Source organism: Prunus persica, chromosome G6, assembly GCF_000346465.2.
Source record: "Prunus persica cultivar Lovell chromosome G6, Prunus_persica_NCBIv2, whole genome shotgun sequence".
Taxonomy (NCBI): Eukaryota; Viridiplantae; Streptophyta; class Magnoliopsida; order Rosales; family Rosaceae; genus Prunus; species Prunus persica.
The window spans coordinates 17,851,361-17,864,452 of NC_034014.1; the positions used below are offsets into that span (position 1 = coordinate 17,851,361).

A 13,092-nucleotide genomic window follows, 5' to 3' on the forward strand; every position below is an offset into this window, starting at 1 on the left:
GGGGGCTATAAGGGGATTTTGGGAATTTTGCACTTAGGGGTATTTTGGTCATTTTAGCCCAAAACCCAAAAACAATTTCCTATGTGTTTGTTAAGTCGACTACTATCATACCACCTAAGAATCATAATGGTCTCACCTCAATTTCTTAAATATCCTTTGAAAAATTCACAAAATGTTATATAAGGACATTTTTATCCAACTTGAATTACACACTTAATCCAATAGTCTCAATCAAAAATCACTTGATAAAATACCCATAATCATTCTTCATTATAATATTATTTTTCACTGAAATACGAAAGTCCACTTTTTTTTTTTTTTCGGGGTATTACAGATCCAAGGCTATTCAATTTCTTTTAATTGACCTAGCCTGAAAAGTATGTCGTTTTGGGCCAAGTTTTAAGAAAATAAAAATATCATCCCTCCCCGTCCCTGTACCTGACTTCAGTAAAACCCCTTTTCATTCCCAAATCAATATCTCACCTTTCCAAACCCTAAGAGCCCCAAACCTCCCAACCTTCACCACAACCTCTTCGTTGGCAGCTACCACCACCACCTTGTGCCGCCACTCACAGCCTAATGTTTCAACAAGTGAGCAAAATTGATATTTATAAATAATGATAATATTAGTTGATTGATTTTTTTTTTTTAAATTTTATGAAATGAAATCTATAGGTATGATAATATTGATTGGTTGAGTTTATAATTGATTGATAATCATATTATTGATAATGTTTTGTTTTGATTGGTATGATAATATTGACATTTTCATAGTTATATGATAATTTGGATAAAAAATCATTGATAGATTGCATTAATTGATGTGTAGAATTATGGAACGATTCTTTAAAAGAAAATTATTTGTGGATAGTCCTTCTCTGTCTAGCTAATTTAGGTAGTTCAAGTGCAAGACCGATTTAGATAGATAAGTTATTGGCTAATGTTCAGATAGACCCTGGACTAAGAACTCGAATGACGGATTATAGTCCTAATATTCAAATGGACAATTGTAACTTGTATTGTTGGTTTTGTCATGAATTATAAATAGAAATACTATCTTTCTATCTTTTTTAGTGTTATTTTCTTCATAGATAAATTTTGAAACTTTTACACTATGACCCCTTGGCCCGAAAATCCTAGATCCACCACTGAATGTAGCCCATGTTTCTCAATCTACTCTCTCCTCGATTACTCATCATCGTCTTCCCCTCTCCTTCTCTCAGACCTCATCTTTTTATTTTTATTTTGGGTAAGGCAGACCACATCTTCTTCCTCTCTCATTCACTCAAATACTCTTTCTTTCTTTTTTCTTCTTATTCTTCTTCTCACCTTTTCCTATCTTCTATCTCTTCTCTGTCTCATTCTTCTCTCTCATCTCTCCTATATCCTCTATATAGTTGTTGTTTTCATTTTTTTAAGGATATGATTTTGGTTCTCCAACACAAGAAATGCAAGAGGAAGATGATATATATTTTGTGTTAGTTTTGTTAATTTATGAGATAAAAGAATTCAAATTAGATTATTGAATCCAATATTCGATAATCCAAGAATTTGGATGTGAATAAAAAAACTATTCTAACATGGATCCAATTCTGAAGGATTCGTCAGATTATTGGATCAGATTGGGTTTATTTATTTTTTTTGAGAATTAAATCAAGTATAAGTTTTTTCCGTTCCATATCCGACCCGGTGACAACTCTACCGGCCATAAAAGCTAAAGTATCTCTAGAAGAAACCTACATGATCTCATAGCACCAAAAAAGTTAAAACAAAGGCGTCTGCGTCTTGTGTGGGACATTTGTTTTTTGTTTTTGGGTCGGAGTGAGGAACATTTGTTTATGTAGAAAAATAAAACCTCCCACAGACAAAAAAGTAGGCCTCATCATTTGGCATGCGGGTTCATGGGCCGATGGGGGCCCGCCCGGCCCATCGACAAAAAGCCCGGCATGTCTTGGGCCGTGCTAGGCTTGGGCTTGGGTGTCTGAAGCCCGACCCGACCCATAGGCTCGGCCCGATTAAGCCCAAGAAAGCCCGACCCGGCCTGCCCACAAAAGCCCGGTCCATTAGGCCCGCATACATATATAATTATGTATAAATAAGAATTTAGGTTTAGGATTATATCACTTAAATCATATATATAATTTGTTTCATTTCATTTACTTTTCTTTACTCATTCCTAGTTTATAATTGGATGATTGGCACATTAATTTGTGTCAATTATTAATTCAACAATTATATATATACATATATACAGTCCCGATCTCTTGGACCACAGGAGTCCAAGAGATTTGTGGTCACTCACAGTTGGATGTAAATTCAACGGTTCACTCAATCTTGAACTTCTTTTAAGAAACTTTTTTGAACCATTAGATTAATATCCAACGGTGAGTGACCACAATCTCTTGGACTCCTATGGTTCAAGAGATCAGGACTGTACATATATATATATATATATATATATAAGATGAACAACATATCACATCACCAAATATAATCATATCACGAAACATAATCGTACCACCAAATATAATCATGCTTTTCTTGAACACATCACCATATATTTGCATATTTATTCATACAAATATTTGCATATTTATTCATACCATCCTTTAAAAAAATATTTTTTTAATAGTTATTATTTTTTTAAATTATTTCTTAAAACGTATTACGATCTAATTATGTAATAACCTCAAAAATAATACTTGATTTATTATTTTTGTGAAAAATCTTATAAGTTGTGTGATTTTATTTGGTGTGTTATGAATTTGGTTTGAAGTGAAAATATTGGAATTAAGTGAGTTTAATCTCAAATTTGGACTAAAATGTCTTTATGATTAAGTTTATGATTTTTTTTTAATGAAGTAGGGCCTGTTTAGGCCCGGCCAGTTGGGCTTAGCCCGATGGGCTTTCTCAAGCTCAGCTCATAGGTCGAGCTTGGGCTTTGAAATTTCTAAAAAAAAAGGTCCGGCCCGGCTCGATATTTTCTCTCTCCTCTTTAAAGGCCGATCTAACCCGACCCAAACTCATTAAATTTGAGCCGAACTAACCCGATCCAGCCCATTAACAAGCCCTACAAAGAAAGGCACACTTTTCACTGCAGATAAATAACATAAAATGAAGAAATGGGACATTTTTTTATTCTTCGTCAGGATGAAAAAGGAGGGTAGCGGAGTTTGATAATCACATGTTTGGATTTGGAGGGTGATGCTTCGAATGTATAAAAAGCAGCCTCCCCAGACCACGTTGTGTTGCGTGGGGCCCATCGACACCGAAGCAAACTTAACATATTCCGACGAACCCGCACCCAACGCATGTCCTTTCTTACAGGAGCCCCTCTGTCCCTGTCCTTGCGACCTTGTCCTCTTTCGTGTTGCCCGCCCAACCAATACATATATTTTTTATTTTCTATTTGTCTCTGTACTCTTTATTTGCCCTTGAAACAAAGTCGTTTTGATGGAGCATGACGTAAGATTGAAAACTATCCGACGCTTCAGATTTGACCTGTAGATTTTCGGCTCCTCAACAACGAGTCCCACGTTTCTGCATAGCATGTGATCCTCACGCTCTGCTCTCGTGTCTGTCTGTGTATGGTTAGAAAAGAAAAGAAAAAGTTGCCAAACTCTATTTGGTCCTAGATTCTGGGGTTTATAGGAGTTTAGGCTGTTGGTTGGTTGGGTGGTTACTTTGCTTAGATGTGGGCATAAATATTATTAGTGAACCATAAAAACATACCCAACGAACTGGTGGTCAAACTGATAAAAAACCAAATCAAATCAGACATACCTAACATGATCTGGTTTGGTTCGATCACCACTGTATAATTTGAGAAAAATAATTTGGTTTGAACCGTGAAAAATGAATGCGTCTAAGAACTTTAATAGAAATAAATTAATACACAAATAAATACAAAGATTTTCTAAGCGTAGAAAACCTAGAAATGGGAAATAATTGCGGGCACTTTACCGAACAATGATCTTAAGTTCGAACTCTCATAACACCTTAGTAGTGTATGTGAGACACCTCATCATCCCTTTATAGTTTAGACTATTGAATATATTTTTAAAAAAATTGTGTTAACTATAAACACAACTCAAAGGGAGAACTAAGTTGAATCCTATTTGTCATAACTCATTAGAAGTCATTATCTATCACCAATTCATTGGAAGTCATTAACATTTCAGGTCACAAAGCTTAAAGACTCGATTACAATAGCCACACAGGCAACCAATCACTTGAACCCATAGTCAGACCCAAACAAAGACCCAATACAAGTTTCAATGGGATACAAAAGATAATCACGCTACAATACGCCCCCTGTTAATGGGATAAAAAAGATAATTATGGCTATGGTACTCCCATAATCACAGCTCTAAGGGCTTGAATCTAGCATCAAACCAATGTCACATGGCTTTACTCTGGCGACTTTTCACAAAAAGTTGAAAAATGCACCAAGACACGGGTTGGATAAACTAAAAACACACCAACATAAATATCAAAGCAAAAAAATCTCCCAAAGAGAGACCTAGAAAACAAACTTAAAACCTAAACAAAGACTAAAGCTCTCCTGAAGAGAGACCGTTTAGCAATCTCACAAAGAATTGTTGCACTTATTATAACTAAAACAACAAACAAAAATAACGCCCTATCTCGGATCAGGCCCACAACAAACCAAGGGAGGATGGAGATGAACAAATTCGCATAGATCTAATATAGATCCATCAAATCATTCCCATCATAACGTCATCACCAAGACGACCAAGCAGCCACCAAACTAAGCCAAGACGGAGCGGCTAGAGGGGATGGGCAAGGAGCAGAAGTGAAGATGGGATGGGAAGATTTGGGAGGGTAAGGAAGGGAAGGAAAGGGGAGGAGGAGAGGGATGGAGGCCACCGATCCCCCAAAAGAGATTGGTGGCTAAAACTTTTATCTCTTTTAGGGTTTCTAAGATTTTGCATGACATTTACATAAACAAAAAATTATATTGGTTCACAATATAGAAGTAAATCGAAGGTAATAAATTCATATCAAACCTACAAACAAATCGAACCTATTAAAGATTATTTAGATGATGAAAAGATAATAGGTTTTTTTTATGTGAAGATAAGAAAGTTGTTATTGACACTTCAAAATATTCATCATCTCTTCATTAGTGCGCGATCTGTAATTTCCTACATAAATCCATACCGGTGGCAGTTGACAATTGGGTGCTACGCATAAGTTATTCTGACTCGAGATTGTGAGTTTGCCCTAGCGCTAATGGTGAGAGTAACAGATCTCCCTCTAACCTTCTTTTCATAAAATTTAAAATATAAAAAAAATTCGTCGTCCACTCCTTACTCTATTAATAATTATATATAAAAAAATTATATGATGACAGTTTACGAATGCGAATATCAAATTCCCAAAGATAAAATAGTGTAATATTGTTTTCTACTGTTCACCGTAACGTAGCTTTTTCTTTTTCATATGAAGTTTTTGACGATTATCAAATATTCAAAAGCATATCCTGTAAAATGTTACATTTGTGGATGATTTCCCGTCCCAGAGTCACCGTCCTAGATGGATACTGCCATAGATCTGATAAATAATAACTCCACAGCTTTCTTGGGCGCGTCAATTGGTGCGTGCAAGATTCAGACTTCTGTTATCTTTCTCAGCTGCAAATAAATAAATATGTTTATTTATTACCCTTTCATCACCTTTCATCACCTTCCATTTCCTTTTCTTTACTCCAACTCCTCTCTCTCTCTCTCTCTCTCTCTGTGACCAATTTCTCACTGTTTCTTCTTGTTTTCTGCTGCACAATAGAATCAATTTCTGACTTTTTATTCATCAACCCATCTCTCTGTTTCTCAATCTTCGCTGTTTGAAGTCGTATATATTGATTATGCACAATTTTGGGGATGAATTCACAATAGAAAGCTACAGAATCCCATGGCTTGTATGGATCCAGGTGATGGTGATGATCCTCCTCCTCATTCTTCTCTTCTGCTTCAGCATCTTAGTCTTAGATCTCGATGACCACAGCAACACCACCACCACCAGCAACAACAAGCCTTCATCTTCTTCCACTAGCCGCTTAGTTGCTGATGATTTTCCCAAGCACAACACCTCAACCACAGCTTTTACACACCGCTTACAAAATACCCAGGTACCGATTTCCTCACACCACTCTGTTTTCTTACTGTTTTACATGATTTCTCTCTCCTTTTTGCTTATTGATTTCGTTTGTAGCTAGATGTGGAATGTGTTTGGCAGCTAGGAAAATGTGGAAAAGAATCTAAGAAAGAAAGAAAGAAAGAAATGAATAAATAGTTTCCTGAATTCCCAATCCTACTAATTATATTTGTGTTCATTTTGGTTTTAGTTGTTCTTGTTTCCATTTTTTTTTTTTTATACAAGCAAAGCAATAGTGGGGAGGGGGATTTCAACCCATGACCGCTTTTAATCGCTTGAGTTACAATTGCTTTTGTTTTAATTGTTTAAAGCAAAGCTACAATGACTCGAAATTTTTTTCCCTTTTTTTCGATGTCTGGGTCATCTTTGGAAGGCGGGGATGGGGGATTGGTGGGGTTTGGGGTTTATGGTTGTGGGTTCAGTAGCATTTCCTTACCCACTTTAAATTTGTTTGTAGAAGTTCTTGCCCATTGACCTAATATCAATTGTGCAATAATTGCCTAATTAGGACCCTGCACTTTTTTCTTTACATATTTCATCTATAACGGAATTATTTGCCCATAATTTGTCAAAAATAAAAGGTAAAGAGAACCTCCCTCTAACGTTGTGGAAGATGTTGAAGAAAATAAACTCTCACATCAGAAACTTGACTAAATAAATTACAACATATAATGAATTGGGGTGCCTTTTTTGTTTCTTTTGTTGAACAACTGGAACGCATGCTTTCCGTCTTCAAGTCTGAGAGAAGTGCTTTTGGTGGAAATTCCATTTTGTGCAAATTGAGTGATTTTGTGGTAAAACCCTTGTACCAATTAACATACTCCAAAGTCCAAATGTTTTTTTCTTTTTCTGGTAGAACCCTTAGATTTTCTCATCTTTAATTTGAAATACCCTCGTTGCCCTTGTTTAGAAAAAAAAAAACCACATTACCTTTTCATTCTAAAATTGCTTTAACCTCATTTGTATTATTTTTATTTTTATTCTAGGCCAATAGAAAATTTCATATGACAATGTTTTGTTCATTGTTTTTGCTGTCCAGTTAAGCATGTTTAATGATAACACCTGCTGTTGTAATTAGAATTAGGCAATGTATAATTATACGTACACAAATGTGAGCCTGTAAGATCTTGGCAGGTAGAAGAAAGCATAAAAGGGGAGATAGTAGCAAGCACAACAAGTAGAATAATGAGAGGAGAGGACTTGTTAGAAATGGAGGCCCCTACAGCATTCCATCTATATTTCCACCCTTGCTATTATTTTAGGCTGGCCAGACTTGCATTTCTTAAATGTCTGGGCTTGGACTTTGCCTCTGAGAGTTCTTCAACCCCACAAAGAGGAAAAAGAAGAGAAAGTTGACGTGAATTCTCCTCCCAAGGGTTGCCTAGTTTAGGTTGTAACTTGTAAGGGGTGAAGCAAAGATCACCAACAAGTACACTCGTAGCAGAAACCAATTATGGACTCGTGGGGTGTGAGAAAATATTGTATAGTACTGGAATACGGCAAGGTGATATAAGGTGTAGGAGCTCATCTCCAAGCCCGGTACTGTTCTGCAGCACCAATTTATTGACCACATTGTAAAAATACCACATTGATTGAGAATGGTATTTGAGTGATTGTAGGAGATTGTAGGAGAGGACCATTGAACCAAGGACTCAGACATTGTTTGAAAAGAAAATTTAGTTGTATTTTACCATATAAATCTGCAATGAAAATGATTTTAGTTACGGTAGTATTAGAGTTTACTTTTGAATTTGCACTAACATTAGGTGTACCTAATTTGGATCCTAATTGTGGAACCCAAGAACTAATCTTTTGAAATTTACATGCACTAACATCATGCACATGTTGTAAGAGTTTTCGGGTTCGATTCATTAGTATATATGGTCATGTTGTGTGCTGTTCATGGGTAGACACATGATATATGAATAAGTTAAATACTATTTTCCACCTTAAAGAAAATTGAAGAGAGATGTCATCTCAATTTATTGAAATCCATGGGAGTGGTTGAGGATGTCTAGTATGTGGGCCTGAATCAAACAAAACTCCGAATTAAAAAATAAAAGTGATTGATGTGAAATTAGTTGCATATGTTGCCCATTAATGGATGGCCTCATGTTAGGGAGAATGTTGAAGAATATGAAGTTACATATCGAAAAATTAATAAAATATAATAAATAGTTCCACTACTAATAACATCGAGATTTTTTGTATAAAACCTCACATCGTATATGTGGGTTATTAAGTTGGAAATAATATCAATGTTACTAATAGTAAGTCGTGGATCCATCCCTCTGAAATCTTAACAGGCGTAAAGAATTGTAATTTCTTTTATTTCTTCTTTTTTCGAAAGTTTTTTTTTAAAATTATTTGAAAACTATTGCAATACCTTTACCTAGGGTTTGTCACGGGCCGAGCCAGTCAGAAACTTTTTTGTTCAGGTCGAGTTTTACATATTTTTTTAAAATTTTTCGAGCAAGGCTATGGGCAGGCCCAGACGGGAATTGAAGAGGAGAAATTGATATTTCCATTGTTTGGCAACTTAAACATGAAAAATCTTGAAAATTAGGGATCAAGATTCCTTAATTTAATTTCCACCAAAATATTCATTATTTTGCAATTTCTATTGAATATGAATTTGTTTTCACTATCATTTATGTCATTCACAAAATTTGACATACATAAATTCAAACACTGAAATTTTTAATTGACAGAAATTTAAACGACAGATATCTAAGTTTCTCATTTAATAATTCTATGCAATTTTCAATTCCTTCGTCCAAACAGAAGGTTAGAGTTAGGGGTGGGCGCGGTCCGGTTCGGTCCGGTTCTCACCTCAAACCGGAACCGAAACCGGTATTATTTAACTGGTTCGGTTAGGTCCGATTTAGGCAAAAAAAATTTTGAAAACCGGCCGGTTCGGTTCTAACCGGTTCTGGTCCGGTTCTGACCGGTTTCGGTTTTGAACTGGATTATTAATTTATTTAATAAAAAAATTATAATAAATAACTTATTTTTTTAGCTTAAAAATGAACAAATAATCCAATTCATACATTTAGAAATTTTTTGAAATTAAACTTGGAAAATTAGTGATTATAGAAGTTAAAAAATGGCATTAGATTTTAAAATTTTGTAAAAATATAAATATAAAATATATGACCGGTCCGGTTCGGTCCGGTCCGGTGCGGAGAGATGTAAAACTAGAACCGGAACCGGTTGGAACCGGTTCGGTCCGGTTTCGGTCCGGTTTGTTGACTTTTTTGGTCAACAGGTTTTTTTTCCGGTTTTTTTTCACCGGTTAGGTTCGGTGTTCCGGTTTTCCAGTCCCGATGCCCACCCCTAGTTAGAGTAGTCATGTGATCTCTCTCTCTCTCTCTCTCTCTCTCTCTCTCTCTCTCTCTCTCTCCAACCCTAACTGCCCTTCCCCCAAAACTTTTCTTAGCGTCGCAGCCCCGTTTGAGTTGAGAGAAGGTCATTATTCCTCCTCCCCTCTCCTCTATTTCCTTCTTTGCTTTCTTGCTCCCATGTCAGCTAATATTCTATCTCTCTCCTATGTGAGAGTTTTATTTTGTTGTTTTTGTTTTTTCATAGTTGTCCACCCTCTATTTTCCCTCAATGACAACCCCACTATTTTATTTTGTTGTTTTTGTTTTTTCATGGTTGTCCATCTTGTTTTCCCTCAGTCACAACCCCACTGTCACATCCATGCCTTTGTCCTTCCCCTAGCTATTGAGTGTTCAACTGACTTCTCCTCCCTTGTGCTTGTGTCTCTCAAGACTAATGTTTGTGAGATGGCTTCTTGGTTTTGGGAGTGTGGGATCTTCTTAGATCCATCATTTGACCATATGAGTATGATGCGGCTTTTGCTTCTTCCCCATTCTCATTCGTCAGTCTCTTCGGGTGTCTTCACAAACTTTTGTTCTAGTGGTCGTGGTGCTTATCACGGCGGCAGTGATGGCGGCAACGTTGACGGTGACAACTCATGGTTAAAGTTAACCTTGTTAGATAGGGTTCGGGTTTATAGTGTTGTTGGGCTTTTGTTTGTGGGCTTAATTTAGTTTATTTTGTTTTGTTTTAGTTTTAATGATGTTGGGCCTGGGATGTTATGATTATTATTATTGGGCCTTTTGTAATGTTCTGTTTCTTATTCATGGAACATATCTTGACCAGGGAAAAAAAAAAAAAAGTAGTCATATGATAAATCATAAATTTTGAAAAATCGAGATGATATTTTTGAAGTTTTTCTTTAAGTTGGCAAATTGAAATTGATGTATTAACTTTTGATGATGTTTCTAAATTTTCCCACATAAAAAGGAGCAAAAACCCGATTTAAAAGAAAGACAAAAGAAGGGAAATTCACAAGTCAAAAGACTCTCACTCATTCTTAGCACTAAAACACAGTGGCAGGTGTCTCTTGCGAAGTACTTTGTTTCTTTTTGTGTTTCGCCGACAACATAAGGTGTCAGGTGAAATAACTGCACCAAACCACCGATCACCAAAACAGGCAAACTAATTGAACAACAAGAAGAAGAAGAAGAAGTAAACAAAAGAAGCAGAAACAGAGGCAAGAAAACCAAAAGGAAATTCATCAGAATATGGAAAGTTCAGCAACTGAGGAGCAGCAGAGGGAAGGACCCCGTTTCAACAGCCCCTGCACTTTCTTTGAACACGTCATCATGGCTTGCCTCGACTGTTTGGGACTTCATGATGATCATAATCAACACCCTCCTCCTCTACAGACCGAAAGAGAAATGAAATTTAATGTAATATACCAATCTCTCTCTCTCTCTCTCTCTCTCTCTCTCTCTCGTTAATAGTTTGTTTTGCAATCCTTTCTTTTTGTATGTATGGGCCTGGCTGTATGTATTTATGTATGTAATGCAGGAAGAGACAATTATGATGATGGCTACAAGATCAAGGAAGGCGACTAAACCACCTATAAGCTCTGGTCCAGGTGGTCAGATTAACTATTCTTCATCTGTTTCTTCCTCCTAAACTACTTCAATCACAGCTCTAGCTCAACACAGACATTCCACAAACCTAGCATGGCTTCTACAGCCTTTTTCTCTTTTTCTTTCCAAGTTTTCTCTAGGTTTGTACATTTGTAAGATCTATTTCTAATCAAGTAGAACTGATGAGGACATTAATGTACAGTTATGGATCTATTATCCAACTAATGGAAGTCTCTTGTTGGTTTCTTTGCTCTAACAAAATGTAAATTGCTCTCCCTTTTTTGGGTTCTTTTGTCTGTGATTGATCAGGAGCTCTTCCTACTTCACTTTTTAGTAACGCGCTTTCCTTGTTCATGTTCTTAACTTCCTCTTCTGTCTTCTTTGTGCTTTCTCAACTGTGATTTATGATAATTTAAAGAGCGCTGTTTGGGTCCTTAAAACTTAAGACGAGCTCCTCCTCATAATAAATGGGATTTCCACACTTGTTCAACAACAATTTGTTCATAATATTTGAGTTAAGGTTTTGCTTCTCTAACAAAGTGGGGGATCAATGCCACTAACCCAAATAGCTATTGCCATGATAATTTAAGTTTATTACCATTTTTATATAAAAAGCAATGGTATTGATGGGTTTAGTCCAGTTCTATACAGGATGTCCAATGTGTGAATATCATTGTAAACAACAAAACATACAATGTATTTTCGTTAATATTGATAGAATATCGTATGGCATATCGATAATTCAGTGTTTAATTAAAAATAGGAAGTCCTACATAAAACAATTTTGTAGATTCGAGATATTCCCAGACAATGTATAAAAACATGATGTGTGTATATAAGTTGTCTGTAGATAATTTGTTTGCTTTGGAAATTGAAACCCACCCAAACTTGTTGAAAGAAAAGAAAAAGCTTAGGAAAAAGTAAGGTTCCTCTATATATATTTATATAAAAAAAAGGATTAGTTTGCAATTTAATAATTTTTACTCATCTCTTTTGTAAAATATTTATTAGGTTAGCAATTTTCATCTCGTTTTGCCCGTACACATTTCTTCCTTTGTTTTGTATATATATATATTTTATACAAATAATATTCTAATTTAATTTAATCTAAATTATGAGGAGTGGGATAAGGAACTCTAGTGAAGAGGAAAGAGTACATCCACTCTAACCAACTTGACTAACTTCATATCTGCCTTTTATTTTGTACTTTGATTCCCCTTTTCTTTACTCAATTACCAAAATACATAAATATACAAAAGAATACGAACTGGTAAAACGTAAGCACACCAACAACAACAAAAAAACGTAAGCATGAAAATCTCTACCCTTTTGAGGCAGTAAAATTGTGGTGGTGACATCAAAGCAATAGAAATGAACATTCCAAGAGGAAAAGATAATTAAAAAATATATAAAAAAACAGAAATGAATAAGTGTCTAGCGGTCTTGAGGTGAAAGGGAGGTGGTACTTTTGTCATGTTTTACTTGGTATGGAGCTCTTATCCCTCTTGCAAGCGAGAATCTCAATGTCCTTTACACTTTTCCATCTATCAAAATCAGGGAATCTCAATGTCCTTTGCACTTTCCCTTCTATCAAAATCAGGGAGAAGGAGAGGGCCAGCATGTGGCTACCATTAGTTGCTGTCTGCAAATCCGACCATAAATCAATAGCATCTGCTGCTACACTGCAACCTCTAAGTAAAAGAGATTGATTTTCTTTTCTAGTCTCTCAACACTCAAATGATGTGCCCAGGTCATTAGGGTTGGGGCTCCGAAAGTTCGATGTGGTTAACGGGTAGAGATCTCTCCCGAACCGATCCGTGCTCAGATCTACTCACATCCTTGAGCAAGTTTCTCATATTAGACCCTATGTTATTGCCCCAGGGAACCTTACTAAGGCTGTGGGTTTTCGCAGCTTTAAGGTTTTCATTTTATACTTGTATCCACCACCAGTGAGTGAGGGTTCAGA

The 13,092-nt window shown here is 36.0% G+C and overlaps 1 protein-coding gene across 1 annotated transcript; it reads left to right on the plus strand.

The window, feature by feature from the left end:
- Window positions 5,711-7,533, plus strand: LOC18773981. Its single transcript, XM_020565795.1, has 2 exons — window positions 5,711-6,151; window positions 7,312-7,533. The coding sequence occupies exons 1-2, from the start codon at window positions 5,888-5,890 to the stop codon at window positions 7,531-7,533; spliced, it is 486 nt and encodes a 161-aa protein (XP_020421384.1). The 5' UTR covers window positions 5,711-5,887.